General features: G+C 47.2%; 2 protein-coding genes across 8 annotated transcripts; one reads left to right on the top strand and one right to left on the bottom strand.

The window, feature by feature from the left end:
• Nucleotides 1-1,457: 1,457 nt before the first annotated feature.
• Nucleotides 1,458-9,662, top strand: emilin2a (elastin microfibril interfacer 2a). Its single transcript, XM_061295182.1, has 9 exons — nucleotides 1,458-1,726; nucleotides 2,230-2,355; nucleotides 2,724-2,917; nucleotides 2,978-4,828; nucleotides 8,240-8,548; nucleotides 8,662-8,715; nucleotides 8,808-8,867; nucleotides 8,948-9,091; nucleotides 9,187-9,662. Exons 1-9 carry the CDS (start codon nucleotides 1,599-1,601, stop codon nucleotides 9,498-9,500), a joined length of 3,180 nt encoding a protein of 1,059 aa, XP_061151166.1. The 5' UTR covers nucleotides 1,458-1,598; the 3' UTR covers nucleotides 9,501-9,662.
• A 425-nt stretch (nucleotides 9,663-10,087) lies between these two features.
• On the bottom strand, nucleotides 10,088-22,437 carry lpin2 (lipin 2). 7 transcript variants are annotated; one of them, XM_061295183.1, is made up of 19 exons: nucleotides 22,190-22,437; nucleotides 18,654-18,854; nucleotides 17,786-17,881; nucleotides 17,133-17,578; nucleotides 16,930-17,056; nucleotides 16,553-16,850; nucleotides 16,376-16,475; nucleotides 16,119-16,306; nucleotides 15,892-15,985; nucleotides 15,747-15,816; nucleotides 15,582-15,674; nucleotides 15,438-15,520; nucleotides 15,228-15,372; nucleotides 14,847-14,995; nucleotides 14,192-14,278; nucleotides 13,643-13,795; nucleotides 12,664-12,778; nucleotides 12,315-12,418; nucleotides 10,088-12,201 (listed from the first exon to the last, which is right to left on the bottom strand). In XM_061295183.1, the coding sequence occupies exons 2-19, from the start codon at nucleotides 18,843-18,845 to the stop codon at nucleotides 12,057-12,059; spliced, it is 2,685 nt and encodes an 894-aa protein (XP_061151167.1). In that variant the 5' UTR covers nucleotides 18,846-18,854; nucleotides 22,190-22,437; the 3' UTR covers nucleotides 10,088-12,056. The 7 variants fall into 7 exon arrangements, with proteins under 7 accessions (XP_061151167.1, XP_061151170.1, XP_061151168.1 ...); XM_061295186.1 differs by having other exon boundaries at nucleotides 17,133-17,575; XM_061295184.1 differs by lacking the exon at nucleotides 22,190-22,437 and adding an exon at nucleotides 20,814-20,966.
• Between the last annotated feature and the right edge of the window lie 75 nt (nucleotides 22,438-22,512).

Below are 22,512 nucleotides of genomic sequence, written 5' to 3'. Positions count from 1 at the left end.
TGGTTATGATGATAATCCCGGCTTGATGATGATAGCATGGCAAGCCCACCGTTTGGCACTCGGCCTTCCTCACTAATGAAACGTCAAACACGTTTTTTGGCACGGACAAGTCGAGATACTGCGTGCGTTTTTTATTGCTGCTCTGCTGCCCTCTTTTGGACATAACATGAGCAACATCTTTGAAGCAACGATTCACGTTCATTAAAAGTGTCCTAATTGCTGAGGGTGGAAAGAATTGCAAAGACGGGAAGAAAAAGAGTGATGCAACGTGGGCTTTATTTATTATTAAAGCTTACTTGCAAGAAATTGGTTGCCTTGACTCAATGTGGATTTGGAAACAGTGCGCTAGACAGGCCTCGCGGAATTGGGAATCTTTTAAGCCTGATGTCGGCACAGTGCGGTGTCAAAAGGTCATTGCTTCCATAAAAAAAAAAAAAAAAAAAAGCACTGCTGTGTGTGAAAATTGCTCTCCTCCCTCCAAGGCCTCCACAAAGCAGCGAAAATGAATTCCTGCCTGGAGCACGGTCTATGCCTGGAGGGCCTGTGTTGGGTCGGCTCAAGATTGAAGGAGAAGAATAGAACAGCAGCCAATATTAGGTACGCCAAACTGTGGAAATACGTTGCAATTGTCGCAGGCATGGACGCCAATCGCGTGCAAGGTTTGTTGTTAAAATAATAAATTGACTGAAACACAACAGTGGCGGTCACAGTCACGACCCGGCGAAAAAAATAACATGGCGGCCGGTGAGTATGAATGTCCCTTCTAATGTCCCAAAAAACACCATGGGCCCAACACAATACTGGAAATTAATCAACTGGGTCTCATAAAAAATATTATACGGCATCACAGCATATCAGGGAACTTGACCTAAACTAACGTTTCAAAAGAAACTCTTTTTAAATGATATTAAACCTAAAAGTTAAATACAACTGAACTGTACTTGTCATGTCTTTCTTTCACGTACCACTAGAGGGAGCCCACATGCCACTTATGATACAATTTCAGAGAATAAAATGCGTAAATTTCCTTTCCCTTAGTACAGTTTCAATAGGCAAGTAGTTTGACTTTTTTTTATAGTGGTTAACTTATTGGACTACCACTTGATGATATCTAGGAAAGTGTTTCTTAAATCATCACATGTGATTTAAATTTGAAAGAACTTGCAATGACTCGAGACTTCACATTCTTCATTGTCTTGTAAAAGCAAGATTTTTTTTTTTCCATAATTACATTGTGGACCTGATGAAGTGTCCGGGTCGTGATAATGGGCAAAGTTGTGAAAAAGTCCACCTAATCAAATCTTTCTGGGTAATTAACGAGCGACTGTTCCCCTAACGGTAATCTGATTTAAGCCCCCCCTAACAAATACACTCACGCACACGCGCGCGCACACTTCTCTTCGCTTTCCATTGTTGTTTTATTGGAAGGAGGGCGTGGACCCTTTTCGTCACACCAGGAGGGACTTGCAGTCAAGTTGATAGTTCACTTTTTTTCCCCCCTCTTTTTTTAAGGCGCTCATACCACGCAGGGCGCATGTCACAGTAGCGCATATTTTTGTTTCCAAAAGTAGATCTCTCTTTTTTTTTTTAATGCAAATATGCGTGCGGGAGACGCACTGCGATGGACGCTTTTCACGCTCTTATGCAACTTTTTCACGCATGCCTTTCCTCCACCACCTTCTTATGATCCTTTCCACAGCGGAGTGGTGCACAGACATCGAAACAGGTCAGCAAAGCCATTTTCTCAAGTTTCGGACTTCACTCGGGGAGTTTCTGCTGCTTTGATCCAACTTTTTGGGCGCACATGCCAACATAAATAATATATACTCCCCCCCCCCCCCCCTTTTTTTTCGTCTTTAGGATTATTCTAGCGCCTGGATTGGATTAAATACGGCAGAAAATTGTTTTTTTTCCGTCCTTAGCAGATAAGATGCAAGTTGGGGAATGTGTGTGTGATAGGGGACGCCCAGTCGGTTGCGCGTGAAGATTCAAATACAGCACAGGACAAAAATGCGACTAAAATAAACTCTCGGGATGATGAAAGTTTATAGTCAGAGTTTATTTCCGAGATCTAATCTATTCTATTCTATTCTATTCTATTCTATTCTATTCTATGATGAGCCACATGCTGCTTCACCCACGTGGCACATGTAACACAACTGTAAAAAGCTCAAAGAGACTATGAACCCAAATAATTCTTCCTGTCGCTTGTGATCCCCCTTGGCTCAGGAACTGGTGCGCCTACGTGGTGCACAAGAACGTCAGCTGCGCCGTGCAGGGCAGTGTGGAGAGCTTCCAGGAGCCTGTGGTGGCCCCTTGCCCACCCTTCATGACAAACTGCCCCCATCAAGTGACGTGAGTTCTGCGACGGATGCTAATCAGGACTAGCTACTTTCAAATTGGGTGGTCACAGAACCCCACCCCCCCACCCCCCGCCCCATCAGCTCAGTCAAGTGGGTGTCAAATTTGGGGGAGAGGCCAAATCAGTCCACAACTTACCAGATGTTCCCCAAGACATGACTCCCGCCTGCAGGGGAGTGATGTCATTTATTGTCTCCCTGGGAGTTTTCGGTCTTGGCTGCACAACGGAAAAACCGCAATCGGAACCGACAAACAGACTTACTCGGCTCGTAAATAAACACAAACAAAAAACAGGCACGGCAAAGAGCGTGTTTAGCGTTGGGAGAATGATTATCCGCCTGATGAGCTCAAATCTTTCTCAGATACAAAACCCAGTTCCGACCCACGTACAAGATTGCCCAGAAGAAAGTGTCGGAGTTGGAGTGGCGCTGCTGTCCGGGCTACCAAGGACCCGGCTGTGGAGATTTAAAAGCCACTCCAGAACGTCAGATAGTGCAAGAAATGCATGTACAGCATGGCCCGGCAAGTACTGGATATTCAAACAGACACATACAGAGTAAGTGGCCCAATTCAGATGTTCTGCTTTGCCTAGCCTCACTGTGTGACGTGCTTTCAGGGCCAGAGCGCAGGGAGACGGGTCACCATGAGACCAGCGACAAGGTGCACCTTCTGGAAGGTGAAGTTCATCGCCTCTCCCAGACAGTCCTGGACCTGCAGTCTGTTTTGAAAGGCTTCACGGTCAATCTACGCGCTGACCTGCAGGAGGACACCAAGAACATGTTGATCACGCTCTTCAACAACATGCAGCCTCCCGACAGCGCGGTGGTCCCGGGACCCGAGGAGAGTCCGGCCGTGCTGGATGGCCACCAGGCGTCCAGAGGCGGGATCGCCGGAGACAAGGTCTTGGAAAAAATTGAAGGCCGCTTAGATGATCTCAACGTTGCGCTCAAAAGCAAGGAGGAGTTGCTGGAAGACCTGCGAGGGACCGTCACAAGTCACGAGGGGCAGATTCGGGTCCTGATGGATGCCTCGCAATCGCAGACTCCGGCCATGATGGAGCTTGATCTTGTGCAGAGCTACATCGATGGCAAAGTGGAAAAGCTGAAGAACGAACTGGACCTGACCATGAAGGAACACTTGGACAAGATCCAAGCGGCCTGCAGTAGCAAAATCCAGACCTTGCAGAAGACCTGCGAGGACAGTCGCGACCAAGGTTTGGAAAGCCTCGCCAAAGTGGTGGACAACAAAGAGGCCGACCTCAGGAAGGAGATCCGGGCTCTGCGGGTGGACATGGCCGCTGCGGATGGGCCATCGCGAACCCAGCGGCAGACGGACCCGGCTAAGACTCAGGAGGACCGTAGCGACCGCAAAGACTTGTGGCTCGAAATCGAACGTATCACGGAGGCTTACCGCATCTTAAACGTTCGCATCGACAACGAGCTGATACACCTGTCCGAGCCCCGGGAGGACAACGACGACTTCCTCCCGTTGATTGAAGAATTGGAGGCCCGCTTAAACGTCAGCGAACAAAATGCAGAAACTCACTGCTTCTACATCGAAGAGAAGCTGACGCGGATCATCACAGAAGAAGTGGCGTCGCTAAGGCAAGTTCTGGACGAGCGTCTCAACAGCATGGAGGACCAGTTCACCAGCATGCTGGTGGAAATGAGCAACAACTCCTTCTCGGGGGGGTTCGGAGACTCCACGGATACCGTACAGGCGCAAGTCAACAACAACAAATTCCTCCTTCAGGGTCTGGACGACAAGATCAACGCCGTTGGAGAATTGTGCTCGGCAGGCTGCTCTAGCTCAGAAACCAGCGTCGCTGAAGGAAGTCCCTCGCCCTCATCTAAGGGACTGGATATCATTTGGAAGGATCTGGGTCGCTACAGGAAAGACTTGGACGCTCTTCGTACCGATGTGGGCGCAAATACCGACAAGCTCCAGCAGTTGCTAGAAAGAGAATCGGCCAGGAACCAGAAACGTTCCGAGAATATGGACGACTTCCAGAAGGAACTGATTAACATTCAAGATAACGCTGTGGGCCTGGCCGGTGCCGTCACCGGACTGAGTGATTCCTTGAGCAGGTACAACCAGGACATGGTTCAAATCAACGCAACATGCTGCCGGGCGGAGCGAAGTGACCCGGGGAGGTCGGTGCTCGCCGCTCAGCCTGACGCCAGCGGCGGCCACATGGAGGAACTGAGGAACCAAGTGGACGCACTCGCCAAGCAGGTGTTGACCGATCGGAGTCGGTGCGAACGCGTGGAAGGACGGGTGGATGCTCTGGAGAAGGCGTGCCTCAGGATAGACAGCGACCTGAAAGCCGACCTGGCGAGAATGAACACAACCTGCGGACGTCACGGCGCCGACATCGGCGAAGTGCACAACGCCTTGCGACGCTTCCAGGCCCAGCTGTCCGCCATGGCCAGACAGGTCTCGAAAGATGTCGCTGCCAAGGATCCAGGTGAGTTGCTAGCAGTTCTTGGTATCAGTGAGTATTCAGAGTGGGATCGGTCTGAAACAAAGCCCGGCCGGAAATAGACAGGAAAAGTTCGGTTCGAATACGAGCGCTTCTCAAATGGAGTGAATAGATCCGATTCTTCCAGGGACTTCCTTCCCAACTCTCCCAGCATTTTATCAAGGGCGATTAACATCTGTCCAAACACAAAGCCTTCCTGCAGATAATCCTGCATAATATCACGCACGGCTCGGCTCGGCTCGGCTCGGCTGGGAGGAAAAGGATCACATCCCCTAAATGGCCGCAGGGTATTTCCCCGAGTGGGAGGACACGAGTTCGCTGGGCCTCTCGCCGGCTGGCTGTCTGGCCTCCTCCTATGTCATTCAATACGTGGCCGCTGAGAGGCCTATAATGGAAACTTCCTGTGACTTATGATGTTGTTGTCCCAAGAATTCCACATTTTTATATCGAAGGAATGCGGCAGGTAAAGCGGTGCTAAAATATTTATGCGGCAAGCCGGCCGGTTTTTGGATCCCAGCCCCTGATGACTGCTTGCAGTGATTTAATTACGCCGTTTTCGCTTCCCCGAAGGAGACATCAGTCGACTGTCTTTTTCCTCCCTGAGCAACAAAATGAGTAATGCGGCCTTTTTGGGGTTTTCATTTCTCGTCCACCTCAGCGCTCAGTCACTCGGCGCATACGCCTGCAGACGCACACGCGCGCATGATCAAGCTCTAGGGATTCCCGTGGAGTGACCTCAGCCTGACGAGTCGTGGTCTGGTCTTCATTAAGGCCCTGGCTGACTCATTGCAGCGATGGAGAAGAGGAGGGGTTAAAGCACAGCTCCGCACCCATGACCAGATGCGTAGACTGTCTTCGGTTGTGATGTCATGGCTTTGGGCCCCTTGGCCAGTCAGTGCCTCCTTTCTTTTGACCAAAACAAAGTAGTCATGTGGAACAGAGGGAGGACTAGGACTTTCCCCTAACTAAGGTGGAAGAAGGCAATTTTGAAAAATGTCTTTTGTCCATCCATCTGTTTTCAATAGCACTTATTAAGGTCATGGGTGAGCTGGAGCTTATCCTGGCTAACTTTGGGTGGGAGACAGGGACTGGGGCCTTCCTATGCCATTTTTAAAAAAAGGACAAATCTGTTTTTTGATTCAACCAATATACACAAGGCTATCTTAATATATTTTTAAATGCATGTAGGTCTACTGGCAAAAAATAACACTGTGATTTAGTTTTCTCTTTCACTCTCTTGCATCCAAAGTCCCCATTCAGAAATCGCACAAAACAGCAAGAACTTCGATTTTGCATATTTTTAAAAAATCTCAAATATGATGTCGTGCATGGCAACGAAGTGCTTCGATTTAAAGGTTCGCTCACTCACCTGTGTCAACTGTCAACGCTGCAGAAAAAGTGGCTGGATGCGTCCCAGGCTTCGGCAAGTCCATATCACAACAACCACTTGTCAAATTAGTCTATCCTACGCCTTTGTAACACTAAATAAGCATCGGATAAATCCACGATTTTGGAGGACACATATTTACAAACTTTTCATAAACCTCAACTCCGCTTTGTTAATTGCGTTACTGTGTATTGGTTTGGTGACAGCAATGACACGCATGCGCATTAGAGCCTCTCGATTGGATGCGCTGGCGAGCAGTCTGCCCCCTGTGGTTAATATGGGTAATACTAATTAGGATCAGCAAAAGTAAACGTGTTTATTTGCAAAAATCAATCCAATTAATACAATTTAATTTATTTTATCGGCTCTTCTTGTTTACGTTCCTCCGCGGGCGTCGTGTGACGTAATCAAGAGTATGATATCATAGCAACAAGATGCTGTAGTGTGTATATTGTTGCTATTTGTACTAAAAAAAAAAGTCATTCAGTACAGTTACCTAACATTTTGAGAGCTGAAATCATGCACAGTGGAAAAGGTTTTTGATGGCTCTCGCCCAACCTCTGAGGGATTCTTTAAGGGCTCAAGAGGGTCATCCCTAAAAATAAGTTACCACCCAAAATATGTTATGATTTGGGGAAAAGCAAAGCAGCTTGAACAAGAGATGAAATCTGAAATCCAGCGCACACCGCAGTCACATGACGGGCCTCGAGTAGGCTGTAAACACATGAGCTGTTGTCATAGCTGGATCCTTCAGGTCCTGTGGACACGACCAGATTTGGAGCCTGGGAATCATTTCTCACAGTGTTACATCACACATCTGTATAAACGGACAGGCTTTTGTGAAGCAGTCTCATTCCTTGATTGAAATCTAAAATCTTTATTTGAAACCCTAACCCCAAATTCTCATTTGATACCTTCTTTTAAATCCAATCCTAACTGATTGAAACCCAAACATGGATTGGAAACCTTTAGCCATTCCTGTCTTGAATTCGCCGATGGAGCAATTCAACTGCAGCCATTTAGGAGATGTCGAAATACGAAAGCCTGACCGCACATTTTTTAAATTTCTTTCAAGACTCAATCTTTTTTCTTTTTTTTTTGTCTGAGATGTTCCCCACTTCCACGTCACCTCACGAGCTCCTTTAAGATGCGTCCTTGCACGGGTGCCAGAGGACATCTCCCTGGGGGAGGCCTCGGCAAATCAATTTTGATCCAACGACTGCTTTGATTTCACGGATCAGTGCATTTCTAAAGAGAGCGACGAGGACCCTCCGCTCAAGCGTCGATTGCGAACAGGGAGCAGAAGGGAAAAACAAGGATATCAAAGTTCTCTTCAAGTCAAAGGCTGTGAGGGGGGAAATGGCAGCGCGCTGTGTACGATAAAATACAGCCATATTTGAAACAGGAATACCTGATGTTGGAAAAGTTGGGCCGATTAAGCAAGTCAAGAAAAAGTTTGACAAGGATGAGTGATGCGTCTGGCTAGTCTTTGGCATTTTTTGCGATCCCAGCTAAAGTCTTGTTGGACTGCTTCCATCCATTAGTTGCCTGCCTGGGCCTTCATTAAGACAGCATAGCAATACCGTCGTTTTGGAAAAAGATGATTTGTGCTTTAACTAATGCAAAGTGCGGGATAGAATGGTCGTGTGCAGACACACTTATTGAAGCTAATTGTTTCTTCTCCCGCCGCTTCCATGGCTGGTTGCCATGCCAGCCGAGCAGCTTAAGCTGACTTCTCTGCTGTGTTATTCAGGCGCTAGTTGAGATGCAGTGTAAAATTGCACCAACAGCTCTTGACCTTCTCGTTCAGTTTGTGAGGATAGATTGGAATTATGGTTTGAAGTTTTTTGTGTCAGGAAGTTGTTCCTGTCTTCTTTTACCGCACATGCTAATGGACTTGATGTAAACATTAGCGATGAGTGTTGATTTCCTCTAAGTGCGACGTCATTCCATTCCGGTCATCCCGCCGGGGTTCAAACCGTGACTCATCCTCACCGCTGTTTCCTCAGGAGTCCTCCTCAGACCCGAGCCGCCGGCATCCCCGCCGGACCCTGGCAGAGGCCGGGTTCACCAAATCCACATCCCCCTCATCATCCCCCCACCCAGGCAGCCCAACACGCACGTGGTGAGGCCGCCCCCGCCGAGTCGGCCCGCCGCCCCGCAGTGGCCCGGGAGCCACGGCGTCCCCGTGGTGCCCCGCAGGCCCGTGGTGGAGACGGGCGAGGCCGGACCCCCGGGGTACATGCGCAGGGTCACGGTGAGGAGGGGATCCGAGGACTCGGCAAGGCCGCATCTTACCGGATTCGCTGGAGCGCCAGGTAGGTCGTGTCTTCACTGATTGGCTGGGAGAAAATGGCTTTGTAATAATGAGGCGCCCCGTTTTGTAAAACGATGAAAGACGTTGAAGTTGGACCTTCTTGTCTTCTGGCAGGCTATCCTCCTTTGCAGCCGGTATCGCTCAAGCCTGAGAGAAGCAGCCACACAGGTACAGCATAGGAGAGAGTTGCCTTGCAATTTTTGTGTCATCAATGTTTTGGGGTCATCCCACAACAAATGTGTTCCATTTGTAATCGACAGGTCCCCTTGCAGCTAAAGTACCCTGGAACCCGTTCGACCAAGCTTCACTCGAATCACGTGGTAAAGTCCTTCTCGGAAATGTCGGCCGAGGGCGGCCTCCGGACTAAAAGCGTGTTTTCCATCACATACTTTGTTGTTAGGCGTTCTAGTAGAGCGCGCCGCCGTGGCCGATCCTTTCTCCTTCTCGGCCGGGCTCACTCTCCAGCCTTTCTCTGGCGAGTTTGGCATCATCCGCTTCGACAAGGTTCTGCTCAACGACGGGGGCCACTACAGTCCCCGCACAGGTTATGTTTGCTGCCACTTGACATTTTCAATTATTCAAATGATAGCAGGGACATCAATTTGGCTTCATGAAATATTTCCCTTTTTTTTTTCCCAGGACTGTTCACAGTCCCGCAAGATGGCCGCTACCTGATCTCAGGGCTTCTGACGGCGCAGCACGGCGAGTCGGTGGAGGCGGTCCTGTCCGTCTCCCAGCGCAGCATCCAGAGGTTGCGCAGCTCGGGGGCAGCCGGTCGGGACGCGTGCGCTTGCGGCGGTTCCGTCTCCTTCAGCCTCGTGGTGCCTCTGAAGCGAGGCGATCGCGTGGGTCTGCTGAGGACGTCGGGCCGGCTGGCCACCACCGAGGCCCGGGAGGTGCTCTCCACCTTCGGCGCCCTTTTCCTGTACGGCCCTCCGGCCCAGCGCAGATAGCTGAAGCTCAAAGACTGCAATGTGAACTGTGTGCATACAAAGGAACAAACATCATCTAATATATTTGACAATCTTTGTACCGCCCATTGTGAATGCGGAAAGGTCTTCATAATTTAACGCTCGTAATCTGTGACGTGACAGTAATAAATGGTCGATTATGAACTCACTGAGACGATCCATGCGGAAAAAAAAGTTCTCTCAACTCCTGAAAGACTAGTCGTTGCAAAATGTTCAAAATACCGTAATTTTTTGACTATAAGTCGCGTTTTTTTTCATAGTTTGGGTGGGAGGGGGCGACTTATACTCAGGAGCGACTTATATACATATTTAATAATATAATATTTACATATATTTAAATATAATATTTACATATTTTACATTTTTTTTTCACTTTTTTGGGCATTTTATGGCTGGTGCGACTTATACTCCGGTGCGACTTATAGTCCGAAAATTACGGTAACAGCAAACCACAGCGAGACGTAAATTCAATTTATTCCGTCGACACTTTTTTGTCGAGCTTTCTCATTTATTTACATCAAGCCGTGCACTTTGAAATACACACACAAAATAGAGCCCAAACAAAGATATTCCGTTAGAAACTTTATTGAATACAAACAAGACCGTGACAGCCAGAATCCGTGAGCGTCAGTAGGCCTATTTTCTTCTTTCGTTTAATTGTACTTCCTCTTTATAGTTTGTTTTTCAACGATACTCTAAACCACATTTAAGTCTCCAAATAAACACTGTGGTCGCTCCGTGTGGGCGGCGCACACACGGAAGCGAGAGACATTCACTCCAAGGAAACGACACAAAAGAGAGAAAAGAAAAAACAAATGAAAGGCAACAGAGTAATCCGCCCATCCTAAAAACAGATTGTTTGTGGAATAATCCCAACAAAGACTTGTGTGAAGCTTTACTTTCATAGAAAGAATGGATTCATTATTAACTTTTCATTTACGACTAACCAGAGAACACACACGTGAATCAACCGTTGATGCAAAAAAAAACGACAACTGACACTGACCATGCAGCCGTTAGCGTCTCGTTTGTGCTTTAAAAGTCCTGCTTTTTTTCCCCCTCCATTATATTGCCATGTTCGTTTTTCCTCTAACAGATGAATTCAAAGAAATATACACAATACACTTTGTGTGCACATTTGTCGCTGTTTTAGCAAAAAAAAAAGTTTGACAGCATGTTGCGGCAGAGCCATAACCAGGGTACAAAAGCGTTTTTTAATATTTGACTAGGGCTCTGATGTGGCCATTTTGCAGGCTCTCCAGGTGGGATAAAATGCAGGTAAGTTTTGTCGCCGAACAAAATAGGACTTAAGAAGGCAAATTACAAAGAAACACTTTTGAACAGGAGCTGACAAACACACTTGCGCAGGGGTGGGGAATAACTTTTGTTATACAAATCGAAGAAAAAAAAACACCCCAGTAATTTTGAAGTTACTGTTGCAATATCAATAAAAAATTCCAATGTGTTTGCTAAATTGTTTTTGTTTATCATCCAAATCAGATTGGGTTTTTTCTAATTTTCCAAAGCGGTACAGAAGATGGATGGTTCAAAAACAACTTGACACTTATTCTACTTGGCCAACAATATGTTTATTTATATATAATCAATACCTTTGTGCTTTTTTTTTATTATAACACTATCTCCTAGGTTTCACCGTATTTATTTATTTATTTATTTATTTATTTTTTGTTTATTTTTTTTGCCAGATCTTGTAGGTCACCCACCCCAGGTTAAGTATGAGGAGCAGCCGTGAGTTTGGATCATAAAGTAACACCATTCCTTTGTTTTTGTCAAAATCCTTCAAATGGAAATGTACACACTTTCAGTGCATATATGAATATTTATACACACTACAGTTCACGGGTTTAGGGGTCTCTTCCAAATATCCTTTTTTATAAGCACTGTTTTTAGTAGATTAACAATTTCTGGGCTGTACTTTGGATGATTTTTTTTTTCCATGAATAATAAGCGACTCCAAACTTTTGAACAGTTGTGTGCATATGCTGAGGAACATGCGTTGTACTCCCGAAACATGGACTGTACTACAAAGTAAAAAGGCCTCCTGTTTGCATTTAGCGCTAATGTTTGTGGCCGTAAAGACCTTCTTCAGACAAGGCATCAGCATCAGGAATAACTTAAACATAATACTTAGTTTCATAAATAATAATCATGATGATGATCCAGCAGAGGTTGTTTTTTGAGCATCATAAATAGTTTTCGATGCCAATATTGTCCTCCTCGCATCGTTTCAGTGTGACGAAGGAGTAGCTGCTTCATGTGGAGGCGTGACCTTGAAAATGGAGCCTGACTTATTCTCGCAAGTGCGGCGGCCATTAGGCAGGTCCAGAAGTGCATCTAAGGCGGCGTTGGATTTGGCAAAAGCGAGCATCTCCCAGGTGTCTCTTTTGTGCATTTGCGCTGCTAGGTAACTCCCGTGGAAAAAAAAAAAATCAACACAACAGGGCACCCTTTCAAGTGCGGTGAGCGCCTTCCTGGCCCTTTCCTCGTTGCGAGAGAGCGAGAGTACCTGAGCCATTTTCAGAGCAGGTCCGCGGGGTCCACGGCGGGGATGGGCTGCCTCCAAAAGCAGAAGGAGCTGAATTCGGGCATAGCGAAAGCTTCGTTCTGCTCCTTGCTCAGCAGCGGGAACATATGCTCCACCAGCTCGCTCAGCCTGCAGTAACTGGACAAACAAAAATGGAGACGTACAATGAAAAAATGGACTTTTGAATCGGCTGTATGCCGTACAAGCCGGCGAGTCAAAAGTTTGGAACGTGAGCTGGCCGGAGTACGTACGAGGACTTGTTGCCCTTGGTCTGTTCCTGGATCAACTCTCCCTTCGGGTTGACGGTGAAGATCCGGCAAACGGGAACTCCCACCTCCTTGTAGGCAAAGACATCCTACACAGACGTGGAGCAAAAATCGGTTTGCTTGATACATACCGAAGGGCTTTCATCAACACAATTGAAGAGCTTCAAATGAGTTCATACAACACCCAGCACCGTATTGGCAGAAAGTTTTCCAATGCGTGTCATGATGACACATCAAAACAAGACGTTGAGCGTGCGTGTCACTTTTTCAGACGCAATCTGCTTGTGTTGGCGCAGCTCACACGTTGTCATCGGTCCGACATAAATAAACTCACGTTGGCTCGATTGCCGAAGGCGGCGTGGAACGGCTGTTTGTTATGCTGGAACAGGTTCTTGATGTCCGTCAGGCATTCGATCTTAAAGATCTCGGGCTTCTTCTCGATGACCTCCCTGAGGGAACACAAGACCGGGATGATGACAGCCTCCTCTTACGTTGGACAGGCAATGACATGGAGCAAGAATTTCCTCGTGCCCAATGCAAACACAATGCGGCTGTTATGACAGATGTGGAAGGCGAGGCCTTGGACGTTGCTGTGGTTACAAGCGGCGGCGGCGGCGACAACATATGAGCGGCGGAAAATATAGAGGACAACGCCCGCTTCCATCCGATGTAATTAAAGTGAGAATGCTCTATAATACAGAGCTGTGTTTAGCGCAACGTACGGGAGAAATGTCAACAGAGGATGCCAGAGGGTTGTGCGTAAAATCTAACATCCAAATCCGAGGCAGCCTGTCCAAATCGAAATTGCTTTCAGTCTGCAGTGCCCTCCAAAAGTATTGGAACGGCAAGGTCAATTTCATTGTTTTTGTTGGGTATTAAAGACGTTTGGGATCAAATGAAACGCACAATTCGAGTTCATTTTCATTCAAATGTTGTGGGGAAAAAAACATTTTAAGCCAGGCAGCTAGAGGGTGTCTTTGTTTGCATGCATTTTTAGCACATTACAGTGGACGCCAAATGTTTGGTATTGGCATCCACACATTTTAAATTTTTGGAACCTATTCTGCCCAAAACATGAGCCATGTCTCATAAAAACCTTGCTTTGGCGCCAAGTGGCGGCTAGCAACTAAGGGCTTTCTACTAAGACTTGAACACTGTCTCCGGTGCTGCTGTTTTGGTTAGCAACAAAGCCGAAAGGCTCAAATAAACACAAAGATAATGACCTGCTTATTTTGTTTTCCTGGCAAGACGAGGTGTCTATGAGAGGGGGGGCGTTTATCTCATCGGACGGGATTAGTCTATGTCTGGGTTACCTATGGAAAGCCGAAAAGAGGCTGCTGGGTGACAGCATGAGAGGCCCGCGGGGCAGGATGGTGCCATCGTCGTTGACCCACTGCAGGTAGCCCCTGGTCATGTCTGCCATGCCGATGGCACGAGCCGAGCAGTACAGGAACTTGTAGCCGTTCCTGCCGACGAAGAAAGAGAAGACAAACTGCTAAGAAGAGCACTAATTAGATCGGCTATATCGGAGCATTCAGAAAGTGAAACAAATACTTGTCAAAGGTCAATGTAATCAAATTGTTTTGTTTACCATCCCGGTAATCAGGGGAAAAAAAAAAATCCTCTGCATTAACTTGAGACAGAGCCACACCTACCCACAACTGAGTGATTTGAACCAGACTGTGAGGAAGCTCAGAGACCTTTTATTAAGGCATCTGGGAACTCTTCTAAATTGTTTACAAAATTCATAATAAACGACGTCTGCATTTAAGCAAGCCTCATAAATGCAGGGCCGCAAGAAAGCCAAAGCCCGTGACGACTGTGAATCGAACCCAGATGCTTCTTTCCCGTTGTGTACTTACTCGGCTACTGAGTGATAGAGCTTGGCGATCCCCTGGTGGGTCCAGTCCTTCCCAAGCTGCGGCAGGATCTGTCCAAACACGTCGGACCTAAAGGTGACAGAAACTAAGTGAGAGAGAGAACATAACGTCGAGCTCTGGTATAAAATACGATTAGCTGCGCGTGGGAGAGACTGTTGCATTTCAAATGTACACGAGCTCATTATGGAGCCTTGTGAGCGGTGCGCTAACAGAGGTCACGGGGTCACGCCAGATAATAAGCCGCAGTCAATCCGGCTGCTTTCATATGTGGGCAACCTATGCGCATTTGCAGAGTGGGCTGCGGAGGAAATGGAAGTTGACATCAGGGGCGGTTTGGAGGCGAGCTTTCAGCTAATTAAAAAGCCAACGTGAGACAATATGTGCTATTTGGAGAGGGGTAAACATGTCAAAAGCAATTACGCTACTCAAGTAAAGGCATCACAACATCTTGGCGTATAATTGCCTTCATCTAAAAAAGTAACTTGCCAAAGATTCCATGTGTGGGCTCACGTCCTTGCTTTCCATTCCCAATTAAACACTTCTTAAAAAAACACCTCGTTATGGTATCGCAAGGTGATTTGAGAATCGGCAATAAAAGAACACATTTATTGTCGAGCTTCTCGTTGCGGGGCCTTACTTGGTGATGGTGCCGTCGATGTCAGAGATGATGACTTTGTCGTCCCAGTTCCACAGGTAGATGGTGCCCTCGCAGCGGCACGTGCCTTGGTATTGCGTGGTGATGCTGAACGTCACGTCGTTGGGGCCCTCCTTCAGTTTCAGACTGGCCTGGTAGTACGAGGACAAACAAAATCAACTCTGGCTGCCCATCTATTAATCTATCAGTTCAAGCTATCTCGAGCAATCTTCCGACAAATTCTACACCTACCCAGCGACTTCAATATTGAATGGCACAAGTACCAATTTCGGCCAGCAGATGGAGCTCCATACTGGCAAATGAACTAACCCCCCCACCCCCTTTGTTTTTACATATTCAGTTACTATGACTTAGCACACTCACAATCTGATCAGAGGAGAGACGTAGCGACTTCCTGTAGGCGTGGGCGCCGAGATGCTGCTGACTGTCATGATGGTGTCTCTCCTGACACGACGCGGCGCTCACCTCCTTGCATTCTTCGTCGCTGGACGAGTCTGTGTTTTTGCCCCTTTGCGGGTACATTAAATTGATGTTGAATATACGCCGGCCACGTTGTAACGGGCTAGAATTTACCGTAAGGCGAGATTCTCCTGCGTCATGGCGGGTCCTTCCTCTGCCGACTGAGACTCTTCCTTGGTTTCAAGCTTGGCCTCGGACTGCGATACATTTGAAATAAGTCTCGAAGGCTCACACTCGGACCAAAATGGTGACACAAACCTGCTTGATTGCACTATCCGCCCGCTTCCGCCAGAACCACCAGCGGCCCGACTTCTTTGGCATCTTCTCCTTCACCCAGGCCTCCTCTGTAGCCTAAAGCATCGGAGTCGCTGTTCAAATTCCCGCCGCTGCCATCACAAGTTTGCAGTCATATCTTCAAATTACCTTTGGTAAATTCTTCTGAAATGCTTGTAGACTTAGAATCAAGGGTGCAGCAAGAGTCCAGTTATAATATCTGCGTGTCGAGAACCAGTTGATTGCATGAAGTCGGTTGCATCGATTTCAGTAGAGAAAACAGAATCATGCTTACCTATTTCCTATCTTAACGACAAGGTTGGGGTTATCGATGATTGCTGGATTTTCAGCAAATTCGTGGTAGGTGATGATGTGCTCCATGAACTTTTCTGGAGAGACAAGAGAACATTTGCAGTGGTTCGAAAAAGCTTTGACAGCTGACTTTGGTCGTCCCCGCCCCGCCCCCCACCCACACACAATCTACTGCCGGAGCGTGTCTTTGGTTGCCATGACAACAAGTACCTTTGGATATCTCCGCGTTCTCCGTCAGGCCTCCGCACAGCGACAGCGTGACGTCCGGGAGGTCGCTCGCTGAGTCCGACAGACACTCGGTGCCGCTGTCGGCGGCGGCGCTGCCCACCGACTGCGGCGACTGCGAACCCGAGCAAATCTCAGTTTCCATCCAGTGCTTGCCGGCCGCCTCCGCCTCGCTGCAACGCGAGAAACGCCAGTTACGATCACGCTGAGCGACGTATTTTTAGCACTGTGGGCAGGCGTACCTTTTGGGAAAGTATCTGGCAGCTACATCGGGCTCAAGTGCGTTCAGGTCATCCAGGTAGATGTCCTCGGGACCCTGATGATGGCTCCTCTTCGGGACACCTGCATTCAACGAGCGGTCGACGCAAATGAATCAATCAACCCGATTATTTCCGAGCCAAACACTCAATCAAAGCAACCTTTCTTCTTGGAGGGGGAGTCGCTCTGCTGGCTGCTGCCGGGGGTGGAGGTGACCACGTCGTACGGCAGCAACTCCGCCGGCTGCGCGAGAGCGTCCGGACTCTCACGCGCGGTCACGGAAGCGCTCGTGAGCGTGCGCGGCTCGGGCTTGACGACGGCGCACACGTGGCGGTCGCCATCGTCCGTTTCGCTGTAGTCCTCCATGGCCTCGGAGCTGAGGATAACGCGGAAATGGGTGCTCTCGGAAGGGGTGATGGTCACGGTTTTAAGTAGCTCCGCTCTGTCTTTTTTGGTCACCTGGATATCGGGAGGACGGCCATTTTTTCCAACACTAAACATCACAGGTAAACGGTCATTTTGAAGATGGCTTTCTTACCTTCGCCGTTTCCGGAAACTCTCCCCAGGTCCACTGCATGTGCGACTCGGCTCGCAGCAGAGTCTCCGACGGTCTCACCATCAGTTCGGAATCACTCTTTGGAGAAAAGGCCTGGGATAAGCCTTGGCTGCAAGTACAAAGAAATACATACATAAGGAGACGTTTATTTCATTTTAAAATCACTGGCAGAAAAAAAATAACACCTGTCATTTGTTGCCCAGTCACCATCAGACAGTGCATAGCCATCCAAGCTATGTCTGGCCGCAGGTAGTCTGGGGTCAACATCTCGTATGGTGGACGTTGAAGGCGATCTGGACACGTGAGGCAGCGAGGCATCCTCATCGGAGCTTAGGTCCATCTCGAACATTTCCTCGGTGGTGGTAGCAGCAGGTGTGGTAGCAGCGGCGGGGGTGACCGACGTGGGGGGAGTCAGCTCTTCTCTGCGAGGGTCCCCTTTGTGCTTCTTCCTCCGTTTTTTCTTCTTTTTGGTGGAGACGGTCGCGGGCGTCGGCGGATCGGGGGGATACTCCCGGTCGGCCGGGTCGTCGTCTTGCAAGTCTTTCGAGGACCGGTGCTCCACTTCTGAGATCCAGAAAAGGTGACTCTCTGTTGGGATTGGGGATGTGGCCAGGTGGGCGGGAACAATCTGCTGGAGGACAGAGAAGGCACAAAAGGAGACGCATGCTTTTTTTTTTTTTTTAACTAACACGTCTGACATGCTTTCATCAAATGATGAGCTAAGGGGTTGGAGGTGGCTAGTTAATTATTTTAAGAATCGCTGAATCAGATAAAGAATAAAAATAGTTTCTATCCCATTTTCATAATTACTATTAAAAAATAATCACGTCATACGAACATTCTCCTGTTCGGTTTCCTGGACGAAAAAAGCCTCGCCATTGTCGCCGAGTTTCATTTGCAACTCCACAGGCTCCCCATTCACTTCAATGTCAATCTGGAAGAAAAAGAACAAAAAAAAGTAAGACATATATCATGATGCCCATAGAGCAACATGAAAGATAGACTTGAATTATTGTCATTTGGATTTTGTTTCGATGAAGCCTAGCCCCATTTTATTTGTCAAAGAACTACACATCTTTTTGGAAAGTGGGAGAAAAACCAGGATCGAAAGCCAGATCCTCTGGACTGTGAAGCAGACGTGCGAACCAAGACGTGCTGCGTTGAAAATGGGGCTCGCTTGGCAGTCACAAGATTTCATTTCCCACCCTCGGGGACCTTTTACGCAAGGCAAGGGATGACGACGACCGAGTTTCGTGCTGAATTAACTAACGAGGCAGAATAAATGAGGGCCCTCTTTAACCCTGTTAAGCTCCCAGGCAGCTCCACCACAGCAGGCTCAATATTGTACATTTAAAAATAACTGCAAAGATGATGTTTTATAATCACCCTTGGTTTTGGTGCAGTCGGAGGCTGGTTGCAAAACAGCCCTTAGCCGCAAGCCCCCTGCAGTTTCCTCTCCTGCCCACGCATTCAAGTTGTAGTGCTTGTTGCTATGGGAATGACTCATTCATTCATTCATTCCTCCCTCCGAGTCCATCAGCATTCTAGGGAGCGGGTGAGAAAGTACCAACCTCTCACTAATCCACCCCCCATCCCACCCCGCTGACCATTCATCAAGTGCAAAAAATACTACTGACAAAAGTCCAACAAGGGGAAAAAAAGAACATTTTTGGGGTTCTGGTTCTCGAACCATCAAGGGCACTCACCACTTTCTCTTTGGAACGCAGCACACCGAGCTTGCCGAAGCGCACGTGGAAAGGCGAACACTGGTAGGTGCCGTCCCGCTGGCGGACCACCACCACGTCGATGCATCCGGACAGCGTGGCCTGGTTGATGCCCTTGTACAGCTCCTTGACGGTGACCAGCACCTGCCCGGCCAGCTGACCAACGTAGTTCATGGTGTCCACCTGAGAACAAAATACAACGTCTAGTCAGCCGGGCAGGTTTACAAAGAATTTATAAAAAAAATAAATAAACACAGAGGAAGAGTTACAAGATGGCTACTTAACGGCAATGCAAGGGACGTAAACAAAAGGGAGTGAGTCAGGCCAGGGTCGAGTTTCATGGACCTTGTAAACTCCTCGCCTTTGTTGACATTACCCGAAATGTTTACATCTCATCCTGAACTTTAGTTCGGGCCATGGGAGAAAGGAGGTGCTTGAGGATGAAAAGCATGTGTGCACACAACGATCCGCGACCAGTTCAAAGTTCACGGGTAAACTTCCTGCCTTGGAGGAAAAAAAAAAAAACGACTCACCAAGTTCCAAGAGGATTTTAACGATGTTAAATCATCCAACTCACTGCTGTCAGTGTTATCCTTCGTGCTGGTGGTTCCTGAGGATCTTCATGGTGACCACAAGACCTCATGACACTCCACCGCGACCACGGCAAGCTTCTTGCATAATTTAACTCAACCATCCTGAACGTGTTCTTAATATATCCTCCGACTTATCACCTGCTCTTATGAAACGCTGTCATAAACTTTACAATTCATGCCTCCGCCAGCGGACAGCATCGTCAGTTGAGCCAATGAGATGCCAGCCGACGGCTGATAAGGTGACACTCGCCACGAGGTGTTTTTGCTGCTGATAATGAGGTGTTCTCTGCGGCGTGACGTTCGCACGCACTGGCGCGTGAACGATACGATCGTTGCTGCTTGTTATTGTGACTAATCATGGAAGCTTGTGGCATTCGGTCTTGCGCCAATAGGATCAATTAGCACAATGGCTGGTAGTTACCGCGGCGCAAGAACTAATCTACATTCAAAACATGTGACTACAAGTACAGAACAATGAGAGGACTGTAAAGTGTAATCCCCGAGGGATTATTCCATTTACAGACCGATAATGTAAACTAAAATGTGTATAGCATTTCACATTATTATTAGCATTTAAACTTATTAGTGTGGCCTGACTAAAAAAATATATACGATGGTGAGTAATACGAAATTGTCGGTCTACATATGATGCTGCACCATTAGTAAACGCCGTTAACAGCTTTTTGTTCACCATAAGCCAAAGTGGTATTTAGTGGGCTGCTTTGACGGGCATCATCCAGCACTCAAGTCTGCGTTCGCAAGTAGCAGAAAAACAAAAAAATGCCTCGAATGTTTTACGGCTAACACTTGAGCATCCTAACAATATTACTATTGTTTGTCCTGGGATGCCTGGCTGATTGAGGGACAACAACAATCTGTCCTAGCAGGCTAACAAGACCCAAGCCACAAGGATCATGTTTCACACATTTGAGCTCAAGGTTACGCCATCAACAAGCGTGCGGAGTGGAAATATCGAGAGACACAGGCGGACAACAGCGGTTCGCCAATCATTGACAGCGATCTGAAAAGCTCAATATTTGAACATGAAAAATCACAAAAAGTCACACAAATATGTTGGAACTCAATCATTAACAAACTGAACACAAAGGTTGGTCTGGAAATGTTTGCTACTATCAAGGGGAATTAAAAAAAAAAACAGGAAGCTGAAACCGACCAAAAGAAAACAAGAAGCAGCGTAAACAAAGTGGTCTGAGAAGCGCAGAGAGTCTCGTCAAGGCTTTGGGAATGAGAATCCATTAACACAGGAAGTAGAAACCTACCAAAATGAAACTGACAGCAGCACAAACTAATGGACTCAAATGCAAGAAATGCGAGTAAAAGTCCTTTGTTGACAAAACACTGGTCGATAGCAGAGTCCTCTCAGACCAATACAGGAACAGGAACAAAACATCAAGTGCCAAATTAAAGAACCAGGAGCAACACTGATACAGGAACAAAACATCACGTACCAAATTAAAGAACCAGGAGCAACACTGATACACTCGTTCTCACAAGACAAAAGTAAAGGGACACCAACATTGCCGCTCACCTCACGCTCACGTTAGTTCTGGCCGAAATGAAGTCCAGTGGCGTGCGAAGACATCATCGAAAGATTTGCAAATGTTGGCTAATACACGCTGACTAAGATATTTTGACTGGCCTCGGTCTTGTGTAACTTGCAGATTAGGAAAACACAAATGCTCATGTGACGCTTTACATGAAAAGCCCGAGGAAGAACGTCATTGTGCAAACGCCGACACCCCCGGGTCGTTGTTTTTCTTTTACCTCCTTCATAATTAATATTTCTTCCATGAAGATAGATGGTTGTACATATTTCAAGTTGGGTTTTACCAAAGTTTGGTTTACGCTAACAACCGAAAAACCCGTTGGTTAGGTCACCCGTATTTCAAGGCATCAGCGTGTTTGCATTTTTAGTCAAAAAAGGTTTTGTATACCGGCAGCTTCGTAGGACTAGTTAGTACATCTTCACCGTTGAGAGATCCTCCTCCAGAAGTTATGGAGCATTTTTTTTTTGTCAATTAAATGATCTGACGGCTATTTATTTTTTTACACTAATATAAAAGGCAGCAGGAAGTCATCTGGAAGTTTTGGTTGTGCTTTTGAACCGGGCAATTAGTTGGATAGAAGTCTCATGTTAGATGAATATTACAATGTTTTTGGATAGCAAGAGTGGGTGATCTTGTTATTGTCTCGATAACAGTTAGCAATATCGCATAGCATCAGAAAGTCTGACAACACGTGATCAAATCATTGCGCAATAATAGGTCCAAATTCCAAAATGGGAAGCACAACTACTGTTTATCCGGCCCTTTCCAGACTTCAGCTTCTTCGCATTGGCTCACAACACAAACGCGCCACATTTTGTACAAATGTTTTTTTTTCTAGATTCCAAAAATGTCATTCGGCGAATAAAGCTATGTGGGTCAATTAAAGCTAATATGACTCACGAACGTCACCCCGGCATTGGAACGTCACGGCAGACGTTTTGTGGGTTGGATAACAGCACTTATGTCGGGAGGAGAAAAAGAGCTTTTTACGGTGGCTAATGGTGGACGTTGGAGACACAAGTGTGCCAAGTTGAAATGGGAGAAGCCCAAAATGAATGAGCCGTGCTCGAGAGTCAGCTAACTGCTAGTGACTCAATAAACGGCTCTCTGATCAGTCCCGAAAACAAGCGTTTTTTATTCCTCTAAGTGGATTTATTTCACAAATCCATTCTCTGATTTGGAATAAAACTAAATGAATCATTCGAAGCTGGGGGAAAAAAATGTCAGCTAGCTTCGATGCTAAGTGCCGCTAGCTACCTTAGCGATGTGACAAGATGACAAACGTTGCTTTTAAAAGATATGTTCATCTTTTAAAATAAAATGAGATATAAATGTATATCTATTCTTTTGAATTTACCTTCTGTTGTCTTCGGTGGAGGTTTGTTGTTTTTGAATCAGCGAGTCCCCGTGTCCTCCATGTCTGATGTTGTCCCCGTGGGTAAAACTATGACTAGTACTACTACTTACTATTACTACTGCTACTTGTCCCGAGCCTCCCCGACCGAATGACGTGTACGCGGCCGGGACCACCAAGCTGGTCAGCGGAGGCGAGCGGAGGTGAAGTGCCGCTGTTGTGCGGCTCTCCGAGATGATGACGACGATGGCAGCAGCAGGACGCGCGCATGCGCACACTCATAGTTGGTTTTCACGTGTGTATATATTTACTAAATAATAATAAAT

Source organism: Syngnathus typhle, linkage group LG13 (assembly GCF_033458585.1).
Source record: "Syngnathus typhle isolate RoL2023-S1 ecotype Sweden linkage group LG13, RoL_Styp_1.0, whole genome shotgun sequence".
Lineage (NCBI taxonomy): Eukaryota > Metazoa > Chordata > Actinopteri > Syngnathiformes > Syngnathidae > Syngnathus > Syngnathus typhle.
This window is presented reverse-complemented; position numbering and strand designations above follow the sequence as displayed.

Excerpts from the sequence above, each read along its gene's own strand:
- emilin2a (XM_061295182.1), top strand. The coding sequence starts at position 1,599 with ATGCGTGCGGGAGACGCACTGCGATGGACGCTTTTCACGCTCTTATGC. Across the intron at positions 2,918-2,977 it reads TTCAAACAGACACATACAGA|GGCCAGAGCGCAGGGAGACG; the intron begins GTAAGTGGCCCA and ends ACGTGCTTTCAG. Across the intron at positions 8,716-8,807 it reads TGAGAGAAGCAGCCACACAG|GTCCCCTTGCAGCTAAAGTA; the intron begins GTACAGCATAGG and ends TGTAATCGACAG.
- lpin2 (XM_061295183.1), bottom strand. The coding sequence starts at position 18,845 with ATGAACTACGTTGGTCAGCTGGCCGGGCAGGTGCTGGTCACCGTCAAG. Across the intron at positions 15,521-15,581 it reads CGGATAGTGCAATCAAGCAG|TCCGAGGCCAAGCTTGAAAC; the intron begins GTTTGTGTCACC and ends AATGTATCGCAG. Across the intron at positions 13,796-14,191 it reads CTCTATCACTCAGTAGCCGA|GAACGGCTACAAGTTCCTGT; the intron begins GTAAGTACACAA and ends CTTCGTCGGCAG.